Source organism: Panthera pardus, unplaced genomic scaffold (assembly GCF_024362965.1).
Source record: "Panthera pardus isolate Hobbes unplaced genomic scaffold, ASM2436296v1 HiC_scaffold_21, whole genome shotgun sequence".
NCBI lineage: Eukaryota > Metazoa > Chordata > Mammalia > Carnivora > Felidae > Panthera > Panthera pardus.
The window spans coordinates 48,288,758-48,309,562 of record NW_026526777.1 but is presented as its reverse complement, the minus strand read 5'-3'; the positions used below and the strand labels follow the sequence as shown (position 1 = coordinate 48,309,562).

Sequence of the window (20,805 nt, the reverse complement as noted above, 5' to 3'; positions counted from 1 at the left end):
TTGCCAGTAAATTTCATTTTTTAAAAAATGATTTTGCTCAACCATAAGGTTATACTTTAGACCATTAGAGAGAAGTTACCTTCGCATGTATCTGTATTTAAGTTGTCCTATGGGTTAATCCTTCAGATTAATCTGATAGTTTCCTGCCAGTGTGCTGTTTTACCCAAAGCTTTGAACCTATGTATGGATTTAAGCCCATTTTTTTAATGCTTTGTTAAAATTTATTTAAAATTTTTTATTATGAAAAATTTCTAACAAATTAGAACAGTATAGTGAACCCGTGTTATCTATTTCCCCGATTTAGCAATTGTTCACATTTGGCCAGATTTGCCTTATCCCTTTTGCTGAAGTACATATTAAAGTAAATGACCTACATCTTGATATTAAGCTCATAAATATATGTGCCTTTAAAATAGACTGACCCGCAGGGGCACTGGACTGGCTCAGTCAGTAGAGCGTGCGACCCTTGATCTTGGGGTCATGAGTTCGATCCCATGTTGGGGGTAGAGATTACTTACAAATAAAATCTTCAAAATATATATATTTACCTATGAAACAACAATATCTTTTTAAGACTACTTTGTCAAATACACCCCCACAGATTTTTCTCTTCTGTTCTTCAACCTCCCAAACCAGGATCCTGGGTTTCCGCCGAGCGCCCTTAGTGGTTGGCAGATTTGTTAATCTGCGGACAGAGATCAAGCCTGTTGCCACGGAGCAGCTGTTGAGCACCTTCCTAACCGTAGGTAAGAAGATTATAGAGGACATTTAAATAGAGGAGTAGTTAATAAGTTATTAACTATCATGGCGCAAGCTGGTTTGTGACTTTCAGGAACTGAGGAACTCAAGGGAGCACAAAACCAAATCAGGTAACTTGTTCTCAGGTCACTGGGGGAAATGGATCTAACGGCAGGTGGCCAGAAGGCGAAAGTTTTCCCTGATGTGTGCTTTGTTGTGTCTGTGAAGTAGGAAGTGACATAGTTTACTGATAGTGTAAGCAGGTGATAACTTCCTTCTGCTTGATCTCAAAGTAAATCTCAAACTTAAATTTTAGCCTGAATGTGTATTATTGACTTGGCGGTGTTTTTCCTATACATGTCCTTTCTTGGGAACTATCTCCTTAGAACTGAGGAAACCCTAAGGCAAGCCTGTAAGAGGGTCAGAAATGCCCTTGTAGGGTTGCGTGTGGGCCTGAAAGATCACCGCTGCCTTCAGCTCTGAAAGGGTCAGCCTATAACTCACTGTGCATGGAACTGGCTGTGGTCCCTCTGGTCTCCGTTCTCCGTCGTCTCACTCCAGGGTGAGGAATCTGAGCTAAATTCTCACTCCAGTTCTCCTTGTGGGCACAGTGAGAACGGGAGGGATTCAGAGGTGCTGGGGGCTCTCGTTTCAGCCTCATCGTGGTGACATTTTCAATGACACAGTGCTCTGCATTATGATATGACTATCGAAACAGCATTGCGAGATGAATTTCAGCTTGCTTGGCTAGAATGAATGGATTTATATTTCCAGTGAGGTGAAATTGAGTATTTAAAGGGCTTATGACAGATTCATCATTCAGAATTTAAACATAGAAGGCCAAGCTACACTGTTCTTACAAATAAGCAAAAACACACAGTGTCATGATTTGTTTCATATATTTTCTAATCATCTTTGCCTGTCCAATTTTATGCTCAGGCAAACACAGATTCCTGCTGGATGAGAGGAGGTCAAGAATAGGCCAGAGCCTCTGCTCTCTGGAGACTCACAGAAGGTTAACTCTCAGACACGGTGCGAGGGGTGGGAGAGGGAGAGGCCAGAAAAAGGTTTGTAGAGGAGGTTATTGTCACTGAGACTGAGTATTGAAGCATCGGTAGGAGCCGCCCAGGCAGCGTCTTCGCTGGGCATCAGGCGAAGTAACAGAAAGGAAGAACGGAGCGAGGGCATAGAGACGGGCCAGTGCGTGGGGTTGGCACACTTGGGGAATGAGCTTCTGGACGCACCCTCAGCACAGAGCAGCGTCTCAGTGGCGCTGCCGGAAGATCTCATGGACCACGTGGCTTAAACAGTGGAGATTTGTTTCTCCCAGTCGTGGAGGCTGGAAGTCCGAGATGAGGGTGCCGGCACAGTTGGGTTCTGGTGAGGACACTCTTCCTGGTTTATAGTCAGCCACCGTCTTGCTGTGTCCTCACACGGCAGAGAGAATGAGAGAGGAATCATCTCTGCTGTCTCTTCTTACGAGGGCGTGAACCCCGTCATGAGGGCTCCTCCTGGAAGTCCCACCTTCAAATGCCAGCACACTGGGGATTAAGGGTTCAACGTATGAACTTGGGGGTACAGAAACATTCAATCCGTAGCAGCAGGTAGACGGATTTGGCTGGAGGTAGATTTTAAATAATGAGCTGACCTTAGCACAATTTTTAAAAATATGTTATTAGATAACTTCATATAATAGCAACTAAGTTCTGTGTGACCCTTGCAGCTCGACAGAGCACTTACACACAGTTACCTTATTTTGATCGTGTTGACAAAAGAATGAAGTAAGTAAGGGAGATTTACCTATATTTCACACCTGAGAAAGAGGCTGGAAGGAATTAGAGGACTTCCCCAAAGTCACATAGCTACTACTTGTTAGCCAGGACTCAGACCCGGATTTTCAGACTCTCAAATATTTCATCCACTTATATTCTTTTACAGTCTTTCAGGGGTGCCTGGGTGGCTCAGTCGGTTAAGCTTCTGACTTTGGCTCAGGTCATGACCTCGCAGCTTGTGACACAAGCTGTGAGCCCCGCATCGGGCTGTGTGCTGACAGCTCAGAGCCTGGAGCCTGCTTTGGATTCTGGGTCCCCCACTCTGTCTCTGCCCCTCCCCGCTGCCTCTCTTTCTCTCAAAAATAAACATTTAAAAAATGACATTCTTTCAACAAAATTCTGTTTCACTTCTGTGTGGTAGGCTCTGAACCAGGTGCTGAATATACAAGAATGAATGACACCTTCCTGTCTTCCAGGAGTTTCGTCTAACAGGGAAGCCAGACACGTACAGAGGGCCTGTGAGCGTGTGGAAGGGAAGGGCAGATGTGAGGGTCAAGGTGACAGTCCGTTAGCGAAGGTGGTATTTCATTCAAGTCTCATAGGGAGAATAGCAATCCTCCAGGAAGGCAGAGTGGGAAGGCACATCCTGGGTGTCTGGACTCTAACCTTTTCTGTACTATAGACTCTTGGCGTGCTAGAGAGGAGCTTTTCTCAAAACAATGTTTTTAAATACATAAATTAGGATACACAGAATTCTAAATGAAACCAATAATATTGAAATATAGTTTTGTTATCAAAAATTAGAAAAAGCAAGTTTGTGATATACTAGTATGTGTTTTGTTATTACTTAACACACGAAATAACAAGATCATAATCATAATCTCAGACTGTGTATGAATGATACTTTGTGCTGTCTGCAACAGTGCTAATATGAAACAAAAAGTCTAATTTCTTCTGTGAAAAAGTCACAGGTGATGCTAATACCACCCTGGTTTGCTCCCTGCCATCATAACTGACGGAAATGCTAAGTTTCAGATAGAAGCTAATGAAAATAAAAATGTAGTTTTGTTCCCATCCGGTGCACGGGCTCCCTGAGTTAACCGTGTTCCAAGTAGCGGGCGGTGCATGGACAAGGTGACGAGAAGTGAGAGAAGCCTGTGGCAAGCTAAGGAGACTGTGTAATTTAGCTAAAGTGAAGGGGGGTGTGGTGCCGGTGAGGGGGAAGGCAGGTGATCCGAACGATGTCGCTGAGGGTCCTTGCGCACCAGGGTTAGAAGTGGTGACGTTTTGCCTAGGCGGTGGGAGGCCGTTAAAAAAGCTGGAGCACGGGAAGATCGGAATGTAATTTTGGAAACCCAACTGTGGCGGCTTCGTGGAGGATGGGGATGAGGTTGGGAAGGGGATGAGATGAGCGATGAGAGCACATAGAGGCTGTGTACGAACCGCGTGTGTGGTACGAGCCAGAGCTGGAGCAAGGACGGCAGAGAGGAAGAGTTAAGACACACTCGAGAATTAAAATGGAACGGATTTGTGAACATTTGGGCTGAGTGGGACAATTGAGAGAGAAGAAAAAATTAAGAATGACTCCCAAGTTCCTGGATTGGATGACTCAGGGTATAACAAAGCTGTTAGCTGTCGTAGGAATGTATGCAAAGGAGCAGACCTGGGGAGGTGAAGAGGAGGAAGACAGTGAATCAAATTTTGGACATTTCGTTTCCTTGTGTGAAATAATAAGAAATAGGTATATTTGGCTCTGCCCCCAGTGCCTGCACAGAGCTCCTAAAACCCTGGTGGATTCCTAAGCAATAACAGCACAGGGGTGTCTCTTGTTCTCTTGAGGTGACGCCACGTGGGCGTCCGGATGCCTCCTGGACGGGAGCTGGTCACCAAAGAGACAAGCCACAATTGGAAGCTTGAATTTTCACCACCACCCGACCCTCCACCTCCCATTCTCCGGGGAGGAGAGGGGTGTTGAAAATAGAGTTAATAATTGACCATTCTTCTCTGAGAAAGCCCTCCATGAAAATGCCAGCAGTATGGGATTTGGGAATTTCCAGATTAGTGAACCAGAATGCTTCCATATGCCACTGGCCGGGCCCCATGAGGACAGAAGCTCCTTTGTTGGAAACCTTGCCCTGTTTATCTCCATCAGGTTTTTGCTTTGTATCCTTTGTAATAAACCAGTAGTCTAGTGAGTAAACTGGTTTCCTATGAGCCTCTCCAGGAATTTTTTTTTTTATTGAGCTATAATTGGCATACAACATTTATCTTAGTTTCAGGTATACATCGCAGTGGCTTCACATTTTATCACCACAATGTCTAGTTAACATCCATCGCCATACGTAGTTACAGAATGTTTTCTTGTGACGAGGACTTTTAAGATCTATTCGCTTAGCAAATTTCATTATAGTATTATTAACTATAGTCGCCATGCTGTGCTTTAGACCCCCAGGAACAACCTATTTCATAACTGGGAGTTTGTACCTTTTGACCCACTTTATTCCATTTCGCCCACCGTACACCCCACCGCCTCTGGCAACTACCAGTCTGTTCTCTGTATCTGAGAACTTAGTTTTGGATTGTTTTTTGGTTTTGTTTTTAGATTCTACACGTAAGTGAGATCAGATGGTATTTGTCTTTCTCTGTCTGGCTTCTTTCATTTAGCATAATGCCCTCAAAGTCCATCCATGTTGTTGCAAATGGCAAGATTTCATTCTTTATTTTTTATGGCCAAATAATATTTCATTTTGTGTGTGTGTGTGTGTGTATGTATATGTGTGTGTGTGTGTGTGTGTGTATATACATATATACATGTATGTATATATATACATATATACATATACATCCATATATACATACGTATGTATGTACATATGTATACATATATACGTATATATACATATACGTATATATATATACATATATACATACACACACACACACACACACACACACACACACACACACACATATACATACACATACAGCAGTAGTCATTCATCGGTGGACACTTAGGTTGTTTCCGTATCTTGGCTATTGTAAATAATGCCACAGGGAACGTTGAGGCGCCAACCCCTCAAGTTGGTGAGGTTTTTTTTCCAGTAAATACTCAGAATTGTTAGATCATACGTTAGTTCCATTTTTTAAGTTTTTGAGAAACCTCCATAGTGTTTACCGTGGTGGCTACATCAGTTCACATTCCCACCCAGTACACAAGGGTTCCCTTTGCTCCGTATCCTCACCAACACTTTGTCTTTTGATTATACCTATTCTAACAGGTGTGAGATGATATCTCATTGTGGTTTTGATTTGCATTTCTCTCGTGATTAATGATGTGAAACACCTTTTTTCTTTTTAAAAAATTCTTTTGAGAGAGGGAGAGAACATGAATGGTGGCGTGGGTGGGTGGTGCAGAGGGAGGAGAGAGGATTGTAAGCAGGCTTTACACCCAGCATGGAGCCCAACACCAGGCTCAGTCTCACAACCATGAGATCATGACTTGAGCTGAAGTCAAGAGACAGATGCTCAACTGACTGAGCCACCCAGGCTCCCCTTTTCAGATTTTCATTTGGATTTTAGTTAGTTAACTAACATACAGTGCAATATTGGTTTCAGGAGTACAATTTAGTGATTCGTCACTTAGATACAACACCCAGTGCTCATCACAGGTGCCCTCCTTAGTACGCATCACTCATCTAGCCCATTCCCCACCCACCTCCCTCCATCAACCCTCAGTTTGTTCTCTATCTTTAAGAATCTCTTATGGTTTGTTTCCTCTCTCTTTTTTTCGTCCTCCCATATGTTCATGTGTTTTGTTTCTTAAATTCCACATATGAGTGAAGTCACATGGTATTTGTCTTTCTCTGACTGACTTCACTCTAGCTCCATCCGCATCGTTGCAAATGGCAAGATTTCATTCTTTTTGACGGCTGACTAATATTCTGTTGTGTATGTATACCACATCTTCTTTATCCATTCTTCAGTTGATGGGCACTCGGGCTCTTTCCATAGTTTGGCTATTGTTGATAGCACGGCTGTAAACAATGGGGTGGTGCATGTGCCCCTTCAAATCTGTATTTTTGAATCCTTTGGGTAAATACCTGGTAGTGCAGTTGCAGGATCGTAGGGTAGTTCTACTTTAACTTTTTGAGGAACCTCCATACTGTTTTCCAGAGGGGCTGCACCAGTGTGCATTCCCACCAGCAGTGCAAAAGTGTTCCCCTTTCTCCACATCCTCACCAACATGTTGTTTCCTGAGTTGTTCTTTTTAGCCATTCTGACAGGTGTGAGGTGGTATCTCATTGTGGTTTTGATTTGTATTTTCCTTGATGATAAGTGATGTTGAGCATCTTTTCATGTGTCTGTTAGCCATCTGGATGTCTTCGTTGGAAAAATGTCTATTCATGTCTTTTGCCCATTTCTTCACTGGATTGTTTTTTGGGTGTTGAGTTTGTTAAGTTCTTTATCAATTTGGGGTATTAACCCTTTATCAGAGATGTCATTAGCAAATGTCTTCTCCCATTTTGCATTTTAGTTTTGTTGATTGGTGAAATACCTTTCGTGTACCTATTGGCCACTTGTATGTCTTCTTTGGAAAGCTGTTGATTCAGATCTTCTCACTTTTTAAATTCGGGGTTTTTTTTGCTATTGAATTGTAGGAGTTCTTTATTTATTTTGGATATCAGCCCCTTTTCATTTTGTTGATGGTTTCTTTTGCTGTGCAGAAGCTTTTAGTTTGATGTAGTCCCATTTGTTCATTTTCGCTTTTGTTGCTTTTGCTTTTGGTGTCAGATCCAAAAAAAATCATCACCCAGACTGATGTCAGGGAGCTTACTGCCTATATGTTCTTCTCCTCCTGTTCTTCTAGGCATTTTATGGTTTCAGGTCTTAGGTTCAAGTCTTTAATCCATTTTGAGTTAATTTTGTGTATGGTAAAAGGAAGTGGTCCAGTTTCATTCTTCTGCATGTGGCTGTCTAGTTCTCCCAACAGCATTTATGGAAGAGACTGTCCTTTCCACAGTGTATATTCTTCTGCCCTAGCAAATTAGTCAGACCCCAGGAAGGGCTTATAGAAACCTCTTGAGTTTTAAGCCAGTCCATGAGAAACCCAGGTGACCACCTAGACTTACAACTGGCATGTGAATTGGAGCACAGTCTTGTGGGACTAAGACTTTTTTTCCCCTTAAGTTTTTAATCTTTCTAATTTTATTTTATTTATTTTACTTTTTTGAGATTCTATTTTTAAGTAATCTCTATACCCAATATGGGGCTTGAATTTACAACCCCAAGATCAAGATGTCACATGCTGTACAAACTGAGCCAGCCAGGCTCCCTTAATCTTTCTTATTTATTTTTTTATTTCTAATTTTATTTTTTAAATTTACATCCAAATTAGTTGGCATATAGTGCAACAATGATTTCAGGAGTAGATTCCTTAATCCCCTTACCCATTTAGCCCATCCCCTCTCCCACAACCCCTCCAGTAACCCTCTGTTCTCCATATTTAAGAGTCTCTTATGTTTTGTCCCCCTCCCTGTTTTTATATTATTTTTGTTTCCCTTCCCTTGTGTTCATCTGTCTGTGTCTTAAAGTCCTCCTATGAGTGAAGTCATATGATATTTGTCTTTCTCTGACTAATTTGACTTAGCATAATACTCTCTAGTTCCATCCGCGTAGTTGCAAATGGCAAGATTTCATTCTTTTTTTTTTTTTTTAAGATTTCATTCTTTTTGATTGCCGAGTAATACTCCATTGTGTGTATATACACACCACATCTTCTTTATCCATTCATCCATCGATGGACATTTGGGCTCTTTCCATACTTTGGCTATTGTTGATAGTGCTGCTATAAACATGGGGGTGCATGTGTCCCTTTGAAACAGCACAGTTGTATCCCTTGGATAAATGCCTAGAAATGCAATTGCTGGGTCGTAGGGTAGTTTTATTTTTAGTTTTTTGAGGAACCTCCATACCATTTTCCAGAGTGGCTGCACAAGTTTGCGTTCTTGTGGGACTGAGACTTTAACTTTTGGAGTCTGGTGCTGTCTCTGGGTAGATAGTGTCAGAACTGAGTTGAATTGTAGAATACCCAGCCAGTGTCCCAAGAATTACAGTTCTACACAGTGGAATTTGATACAAAGTCTTACCTTGACAGGAACATCCAGGGGTAAATGTTGACCGGTCATTTAGGTGCTGAAGTCTACAGCCTAGGAGAGAAGTATGGACCGGAAGTATGGATTTGATTATTACAGGTTCATTCAAGGAGAACATGGAGACGAAGGTGATCAGAAAACCAGTTGTAAAAGCTCGATGCATCCAGGAAATAGTAAAAGATTCAGAGCCTAGGTTCATGGCAGTGAACAGGGATATTGAAGTCTGGAAAGGTAGATTGGAGGGCAGATTATTAATAACAAGTAGATGACATTGATTGGTCTCTGACACTGTGTCAGGCTCCGTGGTGAGCATGACTGTGGGTTATCCCATTTACTTTTCACAACCCAGTGGAAGAGGGCTGCTCTCTCCATTTTACAGAGGAAGCTCAGAGAGGTGAGATTACGTGCCCAAAGTCTCACGTCTAATGACGTCTAAGTCTCACGTCTAATTGCGGTCCATATTTTAACCCCAGAAACCTGACCCTACTTCGCACTCAGCCAGTACACCATACTCCATTCAGTTACAAAGGGTCTTAGCAAACCCAGGAGTTTGGGTTTTGTCAGAGAGGCAAGCAGGCTTTGCTGCAGTGTTCTGCTTGTTTTTAAAAAAATTTTCAAATCAGTAAGACATTCACACAACTCACAATTTTTAAAAAATATTAGAAAGATTATAAGAAAAGTTTCCCCCTCATCTCTCCATTCCTTCCCCTTCCTCCCAGTGGTCATCTCTGTTAGTAATTTCTTTATGTCCTTTTTTGTATCAATACGAATGTATATTTTTATTTAACTCTGCCACTTTATAATACATATGTCATACTGTACGTACTTTTGCATCCTCTTCTTTTACCTGATATGTCTTAGAAATCTATTATCATATAAAGAGCTTCTTCATTCTTTTGTTGCTTTACCAGCTGTACAGTGCTCTGTTGTATGGATCTGCCATGACTCATTTAAGCAGACCTTTATTGGACATACAAGTTCCAGTATTTTTTTACAACCAGTGTTGCCCAGAATTAACATGTACACATGTATAACTTCATACGTGATCAAATATATCCAGAAGCGAAAGCGCCGGGTCAAAGGGCACATGTACTTTTACATAGATGTTGACCAGTTTACGTTCCCAGTAGTGATGCGTGAGAACCCCTCTTTTCCATTAGCATCAGCAACAGCATGTTACCGAGCTTTGGCTTGTGTGTCATCTTTTCATTTGCTTAAGAGCCGTTTGTATTTTCTTTTAGCTGTCTTTGTGTATCCTTTGCTCATTTTCAGCTCTGCCACTGCTCTTACCAAATTATCGGAGCTCATACATAGGGAAGACAGCCCTTTGTGATACGAGATATAAATATTTTTCCCAGTTCTTTTTTTTTGACTTTGCTTATGGTATCATTTTGCGTTATAGAAATTTTTTGTTTGTTTTTAATGTGATCGATCCATCTTTTCTTACAGATTTTCTGATTTTGAATCATAGTTAGCCTTGCTTGCTCGAAGATTATGGAAGAATTCCGCCTTTTTAATTTTAAGTACTTTTATAGTTTTATTTTTCACATTTAACTTTTTGACATAGTTAGAATTTACCCTGGTGTGTGGATGAAGTATGGCCCCAGCTGTTTGTGTCATCTTTCTGGGTGGCTGTCACTTGTCCCATTAGTTATCCCAGCTTACTACAGCGGTGGTCTTTTTCCCCCGAAATAAATTTTCGTTTGTATGTGTTTCAGTTTCTGGACTTCCTGTTCTGTTCCTGTCTGTTCATGAGTTGATCTATGGTTTAATTATTGAGGTGTCATGGTATGTTTTGAGAGGGTTAGTCCCGCTCTTTGAGATTTATTTTAAGAGTTTGCTAATAGTTTTTTTCTTTTTCCTTATTACCTTAAAAATCGTCTTATCCAGTTACCCTCTAAAAGATCTGTTGGTATTTCCTTATTTTGTTTTGTTTTGTTTTGTTTGGAGAGAGAAGAGCACACAAGAGAGCATGAGCATGCAAGTGGGGGAGGGGCAGGGAGAAGGAGGGAGAGAACCCCAAGCAGGCTCCGGGCTGCCAGCACAGAGCCCGACATGGGACTTGATCTCATGAACCGTGAGATCATGGCCTGAGCCAAAATCAAGAGTTGGACACTTAACCAGCTGAGCCACCTAGGTGCCCTGATCTGCTCGTATTTCTGATGGGATCAAGTTAAATTTATAAGTTTATATTTTTATAATTATAAACATTATATATGTGGTATATTGTTCAATTAATTCAACTATTCTTTACCTAGAGATGTTTTTAAGGTACAAGAGTGATATAATCAGCTTTGTGGGTGGGCGTGGAGTGGTTTTATTTCTATGGAGTGTGTGCTGTGCTGGGGGCTGGAATTACCAGAACGTTTGATTGCTTTCCATCTCTTTAGGGACACGTGTGCGTGAGAACATGAACAGTTATTGAAGAAGTATGTGAAGGGGCTACATGGAGGAAATTAGCTCATTTGATGGCTATATTTAATAGTGATGGAGGGCCAAGAAAACATCACTTACCTTTTAGATTTGGTGTTTTAAACTTTTTAAAAATATTTTCTTTAATGTTTACTTATTTTTGAAAGAGAGAGGGAGAGAGAGAGCGCGTGCCAGCAGGGGAGCGGCAGAGAGAGAGGGAGACAGAGAATCCCAAGCAGGCTCCAGGCCCTGAGCTGTCAGCACAGAGCCCGACGTGGGGCTCGAACTCACGGACCGCGAGATCATGACCTGAGCCGAAGTCGGACGCTCAACTGACTGAGCCACCCAAGTGCCCCTAAACTTTTTATTTATTTACTTTTTAATAATTTTGTTTTAAGTTTATTTATTTTGAGAGAGAGAAGGAGAGCAAGTGGGGCAGGGTCAGAGAGAGGGAGAGAGAGACAATCCCCAGCAGGCTCTGCACGCTCAGCACAGAGCCTGATGTGGGGCTCGAACTCACAAAGCATGAGATCATGACCTGAGCTGAAGTCAAGAGTCAGACGCCTAGCCAACTGAGCCACCCCGGTGCCCCTAAACTTCTTATTTTGAAATAATTTTAGATTTATACAAAGGTTGCAGAGATGGTCCAGAGTCCCCCAGATTCCTTAAACACTTTTCAACCATTGGAGAATAGGGTGCAGACATGAATACGCTAGTGAATGAGGACTTCAGTATTTCCCAAGCACCAGAACACCCTCCTACACAGCTGCATTCAGTCGGCAACATCAGGTTATTTGCCGTTGATGCGGCATCAGCGTCTAACACACAGACGTTGTTCACATTTCGCCACTTTCCCTGTAATGTCCAGAACTCCGTCTAGGATCGTGTGTTGTGTTAGTTGTCATTTTAGCTTCACTCTTCTTGTTTTTTCATGACTTTGAACATTTGGTAACAGTGCAGGCCAGTTACTTTATAGAATCTCTCTCTTTTTTTAATGTTTGTTTATTTATTTTGAGAGGGAGCACCCACGCACACGAGCTGGAGAGGGACAGAGAAAGAGAGAGAATCCTAAGCAGGCTCCGCATCTCCAGCGCAGAGCCCAATGCGGGGTTTGAACTCACGAACCCTGAGATCATGACCTGAGCTAAGATCAAGAGCCAGACATTTAACTGACTGAGCCACCTAGGTGTTCCTATAGAGTATCTCTTAATTTGAGTTTGTCTGATATTTCCTCATGATTTAAAAGTTTGGGTGGGAATACCAGAGAGGTGCTATTGTGCTCTTCTCGGTACATCGTATCGGGAGGCACATGATGTAGATTTGTTGCTGTGCCCCATTACAGGTGAGGTTAACTTTTTTAATGTTTATTTTTGAGAGAGCAGAGAGAGAGAACATGTGTGAACGGGGCAGAGAGAGGGGGATAGAGGATCCCAAGCAGGCTCTGCGCTGACAGCAGAGAGCCGGAGGTAGGGTTTGAACTCACGAACCGTGAGATCATGACCTAAGCCAAAGTTGGACACTTAACCGACTGAACCACCCAGGCGCCCCGGTGATGTTAACTTTTATCACTTGATGGTAGGCATCTGTAAGCTTCCTCCAGTGTAAAGTTAGTATTTTATACTTATTAGCAATTACTGAATACTTTATTGTGAGGTGCTCTAGAACTGTAAATATTCTATCCTCATCGAACTTTTACCCACCAGTTTTGTTTGACATTCATTGATAGTTCTTGCCTGAATCAGTTACTACTGTGATAGTTGTCAAATAGTTATTTGCTAATTTTATCATTCTTTCTAGACTTAATAGTCTCCATTCTGTTAAAGGGCAGAATTCTCCCCCGGTGACCAACATTGATTTAGTTATTTGTTGATATTACTATGAACTCTCAGACTCTTAATTTACTCAGAGTTATAATTTGTTGTTACTTCTTTGATGCTCCAACTGTCCCAGATTTGACCAGTGGGTTTTGGAATGTCCCCATCATTCTCTGAGTGCTTCCTTACACCTGGCATAGCAACATGACCCAGATCCGTCTCGTACTTTCCCTGCCCCCACCCTAGAGTCACCTGTTTCTCCAAGGAGCCCTTGGTCCTTTTAAGATAGTAGTAAAATGGTATTTAGAAACTAGTATGGGAGTGCTAAGTGTGCTCATTACTGCTTGCTTATCGTTTCCAGGTTTTTTCTCTTGAGGGGCAGAGGTCGGAAAGCTGTGTACACACACACGTCTGTGTAAATATGCATGTATACACTCACAAACATCTGTGTGTTTTTCTATACCTGTGTGTTAAAGCTCTCAAACCAGGAGTTCCAATTCTGATTCAACACCACAAGATTTATTCTGGTTTTCTCCCTTTCTGTGTGTTAATCTCCCTTCTCCATCTGAGAATCCTGGTTCCCATTATCCTCAGTGTATTTATTTGTGCTACACCCCACTCCCACCCCCATGTACCCAGACTCCCAGCCCATAGCCTGACCCCGTGCAGGCCCACTCCCCCTCCCCTGGGCGCTCCGGCCAGTGTCAGCCCTGACCGAAGAGAAGAGGGCGTGACTTTTCTTTACTTAAAGTGAGTTCGGAAAGATACTTGTGACACCACTTGACTCCTGAGAGAGGGACTGGCTAGCAGGGACACAGAGGGCAAGGAACTGTTTCAAAGACGTCCTTTTGTGCCTTCCGACATTGTTTTCTCACCGTGTGCCTTTATTACCTGTATAGAAAATAAATCGATGTTTAAATATCATTCAGGATCATTGTTCTCACAGTATTTGTTCACTTAGCTGCTCCCTTTGACATCGTCGGGGAGAACTTGGAGTCTTCCTTTCTTCCTTAAGTGTATTTGCCTCCTTTCTCCGCTTTAGGAAATAACACTTGTTTCTACGGGAAGTGTTACTACTGCCGAGAAACAGAGCCAGCTTGTGCCGATGGAGACACAATGGAGGGGTCTGTCACGCTGTGGCTTCCGGATGTGTGGCCTCTGCAGAAACACCGACACCCGTGGGGCAGGACTTACCGAGAGGGCAAACTGGCCAGGTGCGTGCTCCTGTGGCCGGGCCGCCACCTCGTTCTGGCCTGTGCCCGGCCAGCCGCCGCGCCGTGTAGGAGCCGGGGCTTCCGTCCAGGACCACACAGGGCTGGGAGGTGAGGGTTGGGGGCAGCCCGCCAGGCGGGGACGTCTCTTCTCTGTGTTTGAAACGGTGCCAGGTAGAGCGCGGGCGCCCGGTAAATACCCCCGGCGGTGCCCCTCGCCTCCAGGTGGGAGTACGACGAGAGCTACTGCGACGCCGTGAAGAAAACGTCCCCTTACGACTCCGGCCCGCGCCTCCTGGACATCATCGACACCGCAGTCTTCGATTACCTGATCGGCAACGCTGACCGCCATCACTATGAGAGTTTTCAAGACGACGAAGGCGCTAGCATGCTCATCCTTCTCGATAATGCCAAAAGGTAGGGCCACGCGGCTATCCTCATCAGTTCGGGGAGTCTGCGCGTACAAGGGCGCGTTCGCGGGTGCCCTGGAAAACGTCCGGAACGCGGTCGCCAGAAGGCGTCCTTCCCGTTTTTGGTCAGGGTCTTCGCCCTTGGCGCCCATCCTTCCATCTGTACGCCCTCCACCCTCAGGGGTCTGAGGGCTTTAAAAAGTGGAGAAGTGGGGTTTTTCCGTAGGAGGCAAAGACTATGATTCTCAACACAGACTGCGGGACAACAGGGGGGTTTTTCCAGAACCACTTCTCATTCATTCTGAATTACTGCTAAGATCATTTTTACATCTGCTTGGAATCACTGTTAGCCTTCCGAGCAGCTTCTCCTGTCTGAATCTGGCCATCTGCTTTCTTGTAGGAATAGATGAGCCAGCTCTGCTCTGACTGGTGATTTGAAGTAGAGCAAGTGGGAATCATGTGACCAGCATTTATTTCTCTTCCCACCCTTAAAGCCTTTCTAGGTTTCGGGGTCTTCAGGCCCTCCCTTTGGTCCCCGGGCTCCACCCTGTGTTATGTGGTTATGCCTCAGCACCTTGCCGTAGCTGGCTTCTAGAAGAGAGGAGCCTTGTAAATGAGCGCGTTTGTTGTTGGATACTGCGGTACAGGCTGTTAGGGATCCCATGTCTAATTGGTCATGCCCTGTTTATTTTTAATTTAAGTGATTTGAGCCGTGGGAGCATGAAATTATCTAGGATCGCATTTGGGTTTTCTTAGAGAATTTGCTCTTGCCCTGATGCTGAGCGGGGAACTGGTGCCACTAACTAATTCACTAAGTTTTAATTTAATTTTCAGCTTTGGGAACCCGTCTCTGGATGAGAGAAGCATTCTTGCCCCCCTCTATCAGTGTTGCATGTAAGTTACACACATCAAATACATCGGCCAGTGTTGTCTTCCTCTCCAGGCTCAGGGAACAGTACAGTAATTTCCTTGGCCTTAAGACTTCCTAATACCTGACCAAGTGCTTTTTATGCTTTTCCAACCCAGAACCCCTGGAATTCAAAAGTCATTGCAAATTTTGTATGAATAGAAATTTTCAGTCTGTTCAATAATATATATTCACATTTGTTTTACTATCAGAAAATAGTCCTCTGTCCAGCAAAAATCTAGTACAGTCTGCATCCCTGGCTGCTGTATTGTTTACCTTGGGGTTTGAGGTCCTCTCACTTCCTCACTACAGACCACCTGAAGTTTGCATATCTCGATTTGTTTTTTTTTTTTTTAATGTTTATTTTTGAGACAGAGAGAGACAGAGCATGAACAAGGGAGGGTCAGAGAGAGGGAGACACAGAATCTGAAACAGGCTCCAGGCTCTGTTCTGTCAGCACAGAGCCCGACGCGGGGCTCGAACTCACGGACCGCGAGATCATGACCTGAGCCGAAGTCGGACGCTTAACCGGCTGAGCCACCCAGGCGCCCCTGCAAATCTCGATTTGAAGTTGTGTAAACCAGAAGTAACTTTTTCATAGTCACTTAGTAATTTATTTTTTTTTTAAGTCTGTATTAGAAAACAAAGAAATTAAAAGGTAAATCAAAATGAAAGAAAGAACCGGGCTCTCAGAGCTCCATTTCAGATTATTATTGCTGGTATTATTTTATTATTTTATTTTATTTTATTTTATTTTATTTTATTTTATTTTATTAAGTTTATTTATTTATTTTGAGAGAGAGCACACAAGCAGGGGAGGCGCAGAGACGGGGAGAGAGAGAGAGAATCCCAAGCAGGCTCCACGCTGTCCGCACAGAGCCTGATGCAGGGCTCAATCTACCAACCATGAGATCACGACCTGAGCCAAAATCAAGAATCCAATGCTTAACTGACTGAGCCACCCAGGTGTCTCTACATAATTTTTTTTTTTTTTTAATTTTTATCTATTCACCTTGAGAGGGGCAGGGGCAGAGACAGCACGAGTCGGGGAGGAGCAGAGAGAGGGAGACAAAATCCCAAGCAGGCTCCGCGCTGCCAGTGCAGAATTCGGCGCGGGGCTCGATCTCACGAAACCTCGAGATCATGACCTGAGCTGAAACCGAGAGTCGGACTCTCAACCGACGGAGCCCCCCAGGCGCCCCAGTTATTTCTTGACTTTTGCCTACCAAGCCAGCTTTAAACTCCTTTTGATAGTAAGCGGTTTTATGTAATCTGCCTTAAAACTTTCTTGCAGCATTCGGGTTTCTACCTGGAACAGACTGAACTACCTAAAGAATGGTGTGCTGAAGTCTGCCTTAAAATCCGCCATGGCCCATGACCCCATCTCCCCCGTGCTGTCTGAGCCTCACCTGGACGCCGTGGACCAGCGGCTCCTGAGCATCCTGGCCACCGTGAAGCAGTGCACTGACCAGTTTGGGGCGGACGCTGTGCTGGTGGAAGACAGGATGCCTCTTTCCCACTTGTAATTCGCCACACAAAATAAGTGAAACTACTTTTTACAAAGCTAGAGAAACAGCACAATCACTTCCAAATGGTATGAGATGGATTGGAAACGGCCAGCGGCAAGCTCTGGGTGACAGGGGACAGGGTGGCCTTGGATTCCTTTGGTGATTTCTGTAGGAGAAACTAAAGCAGAGACGACAGGTTGCAGACCCCAGGAGCCTTCCCGCCAGACCACCCGACCCCCTCGGCATCTGCGCACCCCCGCGGTGGGCCTCCTGCTTGGTCCGTCCTAACTCACGTGCCAAAGGGTGGATCGAGGTGTGGCGCCTGGATGGGTTGATGCTGGGGTGGGTTCTGGAGCCTGTAGTTTGAGTTCATCTTCTAACCCTTTCTCCACACCTGTGGATTTTCTGAGACCACCTTATAATCTCTTGAGTCCTTTTGTAACCAGGACTAGTCCAGTTGGGAGTTTTCCTGCCTCCTGAGGAGTAGCAGCCAGTAAGACCTGGCGTTCTGTTGAGCCCAAATAGCATGCTCTCCTGGGAGGGGTATGTTTTTAGGATAGAATTAGTGGGAAAGACAAAGGCAGGAAAGACGCTCGGGCTCCTTCCTAAGTGATTGGGTGGTAGTGTTCTTCGGGATAGTTTAGAGGAGGGAAGGAGGGGCAGAATCAGAATCGGAGAAGCCCCCCTGGCAGGTGCGTAAACGCAGACGTGACTCGAACCTCAGCGAGACCCGCATTCCCACAGTGGTGTCCCAGTTAACCCGGAAGTTGTCCAGGCGTGATTCTCTCACGGAGACTTTCTTTTTCCCTTTTGCCCCAAGCAGGCACATCTTTTCTAAATTAACAAAGCGAATTGAGGTGATACCTTGAATAAGAGTGAAGTTGCCTGTGATCTCTGCCATCCTGATTTCTTTTCGGAAATGAATTTCCACCTCAGCCTTTAAGGCATTTGGTCACCGAAGCCTCTGTTCCCGAGAGAATGGCAATGCTGTTTGTGCCTTTCTCATGAGAACGACCAGCTTGCTCCCGGAGCGGACGGTGCTCGTCCTGCTGGCGGCTGGACCTGTCCTGTGACTTGGGCCTTGCAGAAGATTGGGAACAAAAATTTTAAGCATTCTGAGCCTTAAAATTAAGGAGGTCACCAGGGAGGGCCTTAAGATTTTGATTTATATCAAGCCCTAATGTCCTCATTTCATTTCATCGGGCGTTCTAAACCGGTGGTGTAGGATCGTTTTCCCATGTCCTCTCATTGCCCAAGACCCAGGCTCAGTGCGGTCTGTGTTCCTGCAGAGCGACTTGGACCCGTAAGCAGTTGCAGTAAAGCACAGGGCCCGAGGGGGACAGGCTCGGTGCGCCCGCCCACCGGGGGACCCATCTCTCCTGCCTCTTGTCCGGGTGCCGGTCCAGCTTCTCACTTCTGTCAAGCAGGGACTGGTACTTAAAGCGTGTGGGCGAGCCGATTTAATGCCAGCCATCGGAGACCGGTGTCAAGCAGCCACCCTTTCGAAAACGGCCTAGAATGTATGCCCTGATTTTCTCGCATTGAAAGGCCGCTAAGTAACCTGTCACCACTTAACAGCATGAGGTCAGGATGCTTTTGTGCTTTGTATGTACGTTTCGAAACAGACACAAGAATGGGTTGGGCTCCTTAAAAAAGGAATTTAAGAAGACAGGTATTAGCACAAAACACTGAAGTCGGGTCAACAAAAGGAGGCCTTAGATTCCGATTTTTAAGGCCATTTACAGTGTGTATCAAGTGAAATTCACAGTTGAGCCTGAGAACACCTTGGGTAGTGCTGACCCAGAGTATCAGGGAGCTGGCCGGAGGCAGATGGCAGGAGGAGGCCGGCGCCGCCCGCGTGGGTGAATGTTAGTCGAACTAAATGACGGATCGGTGCTCCTGCAGACACGTGGCACCGGGAGTGTGTCCCAGTGGGATGGGCGAGAATTGATCTCGAACTGGGAACTTCATTCATAATGCTGAGGGTAGAAGATACTGCTAAGGAAAAAAGCAGGAGGGAGAGCTGCTTTGAAAATGTCACATCCTTTTTTTTCAAAACATTGCAGAAATGTTTAATTTCATTCTCTTTTCTACTGTTTTAAACTTCATGATCTTAAGAGGTGTTCAGATCTATCGTGGTTGAAGTCATATGCTAATAGGGTGGTCGTGACAAGACTCTTAGAACAGATTTATGTTCTAATCAGGATTGGATTAAGCTAGGAAAGCATGTTTAGGCACATCTTGGAAAAAACCAAGCATAGGCTTATAGCCCTAAAATTCAGAAAAACTAAATTCTCTTTGAAAATGGAGGTAGATATCTTTTCAAGTTCTGTGACCCTGTCCTCTTTGTGGTTTATTTAGCGCTATCATACTCAGACAAGTTGCTGGAAGTGTTCTCGGACAGCCCGAGGTTGAGCGTGCCTGGGGGAACGTGTAAAAGGTAGACATGGGTACGTTTTAATATTGTCAGACGAGGAGAATCAGGACTGCCTGCCATTTCCTTACCTCCTCCCACTTCCTAAATACGTTTCTTCCAGAGTTTGGGGAAATATGGGTATGGAAGTTACATTCTAAATTATTCTTTAATATGAGGTTATGTTGTGGGTTCGGATGTAAATAATTGTCTGTGCAAAACAAATTAATAGGATCTGATTTGCTCAGAGTTTTGTTCAATAATATATTAATAAGGCATTTCTCCCTGTTGCACTGAGGACTGATGTGTCAAATGAAATTTAAGGAGGAAATGGAAGAATTCAGGTACATCCATTGCATATTATTTTAGAAAAGATGAATCCTGTGTACGTGGCAATTTTCCAGTGTCACCTGAACAACGAATTCTCCCAAGGAAATTCATCTTTTCTTTTTCTTAAAAGAAACGAAAAAAAAAAAAAAAGACTTCCGGCTTTCCCTTCCCATCCACCATATCCTTCAGCTTCCGTTCTCAATGGTCCCTGTATTCTTGTTTGACCAGTGACAGGAAAACAGCATCTGTCAGGGAGCTGTCTGGTAAGAGTTACCTTATGAGCTGGAGCTTCAGGAAACATGAGTAAAGGCGTACGTATGTATATAATCGTAGATGTATTGTAGCAAGAAAAAAATGTATTTATTTTGACACAGGGAAGCACTGACTTATGTTGCTGAAGAACTTGAAGCTAGTGAAAGGTTCTCTTCTCAGTCTCTGAGAGTGGACCCCAAGTGACAAAGACCATTCACTGAGCAGGCGCCCGCTGAGCCGCTCCGCTGAGCCAGCCGTGGCTAGGCACACGAGCGAGCCACACAGACCTGACTTCGTGAAACCTATTGTCCGGGGAAGGCCAGGTTTTCTCCCTTCGATTCCTCAAGTCTGGGTTGCAAAGGCAGGGGCCGGGGACTCTACTGCCACAGGTTTCTAAGGAACCAAGGTGTTACAAGTACAAAATGATTGCGGTGGGGGGGCGGGGAACTGGGAATAACTTACTGGGAAGCTAATTTATTTGCTAAAGAGGAGGTGTGGGAACCAGTACCCTCCGTTTTGATCTGCCAAGGATTTCCTCTCAGAGCTGTTGCACAAACAGAGGTGGGGCTTGGGAAGACACCAAACAAGACAGATATGCACCTAAATTTCTAATGTGTTCTATGGGTTTCAATTCTGAAAAAGAAAGAAATAAAGATTTTATTAAGTATTGATGTAGCATCTTTTCCTCTGATTCCTTTTTTCCCCTTGTTTCAGGATACTTTCAGTGTTTTTCTGTTCCAATTTCCTGTTTTGTTAGGGGACAGAAAAAGATTACATCTTCTACACCCACGGAAACTTCCGCGGGGGCTGTTGCACGACATCCGACGAGTGAGACCTGTGCACTTCCTTACCAGTCTTCAGAAGGCCCATAGCAGGTTGTGACTCT

At 44.2% G+C, this 20,805-nt stretch overlaps 1 protein-coding gene across 6 annotated transcripts in view; it reads left to right on the top strand.

Moving 5' to 3' along the window:
* The window catches only part of FAM20B (FAM20B glycosaminoglycan xylosylkinase), a 43,510-nt gene extending 22,924 nt beyond the window's left edge, over positions 1–20,586 (top strand). For all 6 annotated transcript variants that reach the window (XM_053909222.1, XM_053909223.1, XM_053909225.1 and 3 more), the window contains 5 exons: positions 637–746; positions 13,931–14,102; positions 14,325–14,516; positions 15,344–15,403; positions 16,711–20,586. In XM_053909222.1, the coding sequence (XP_053765197.1) occupies positions 637–746; positions 13,931–14,102; positions 14,325–14,516; positions 15,344–15,403; positions 16,711–16,942 (766 nt within the window). In that variant the 3' untranslated portion in view covers positions 16,943–20,586. The remainder of the gene's footprint in view (positions 1–636; positions 747–13,930; positions 14,103–14,324; positions 14,517–15,343; positions 15,404–16,710) is intronic.
* Positions 20,587–20,805: the final 219 nt, after the last annotated feature.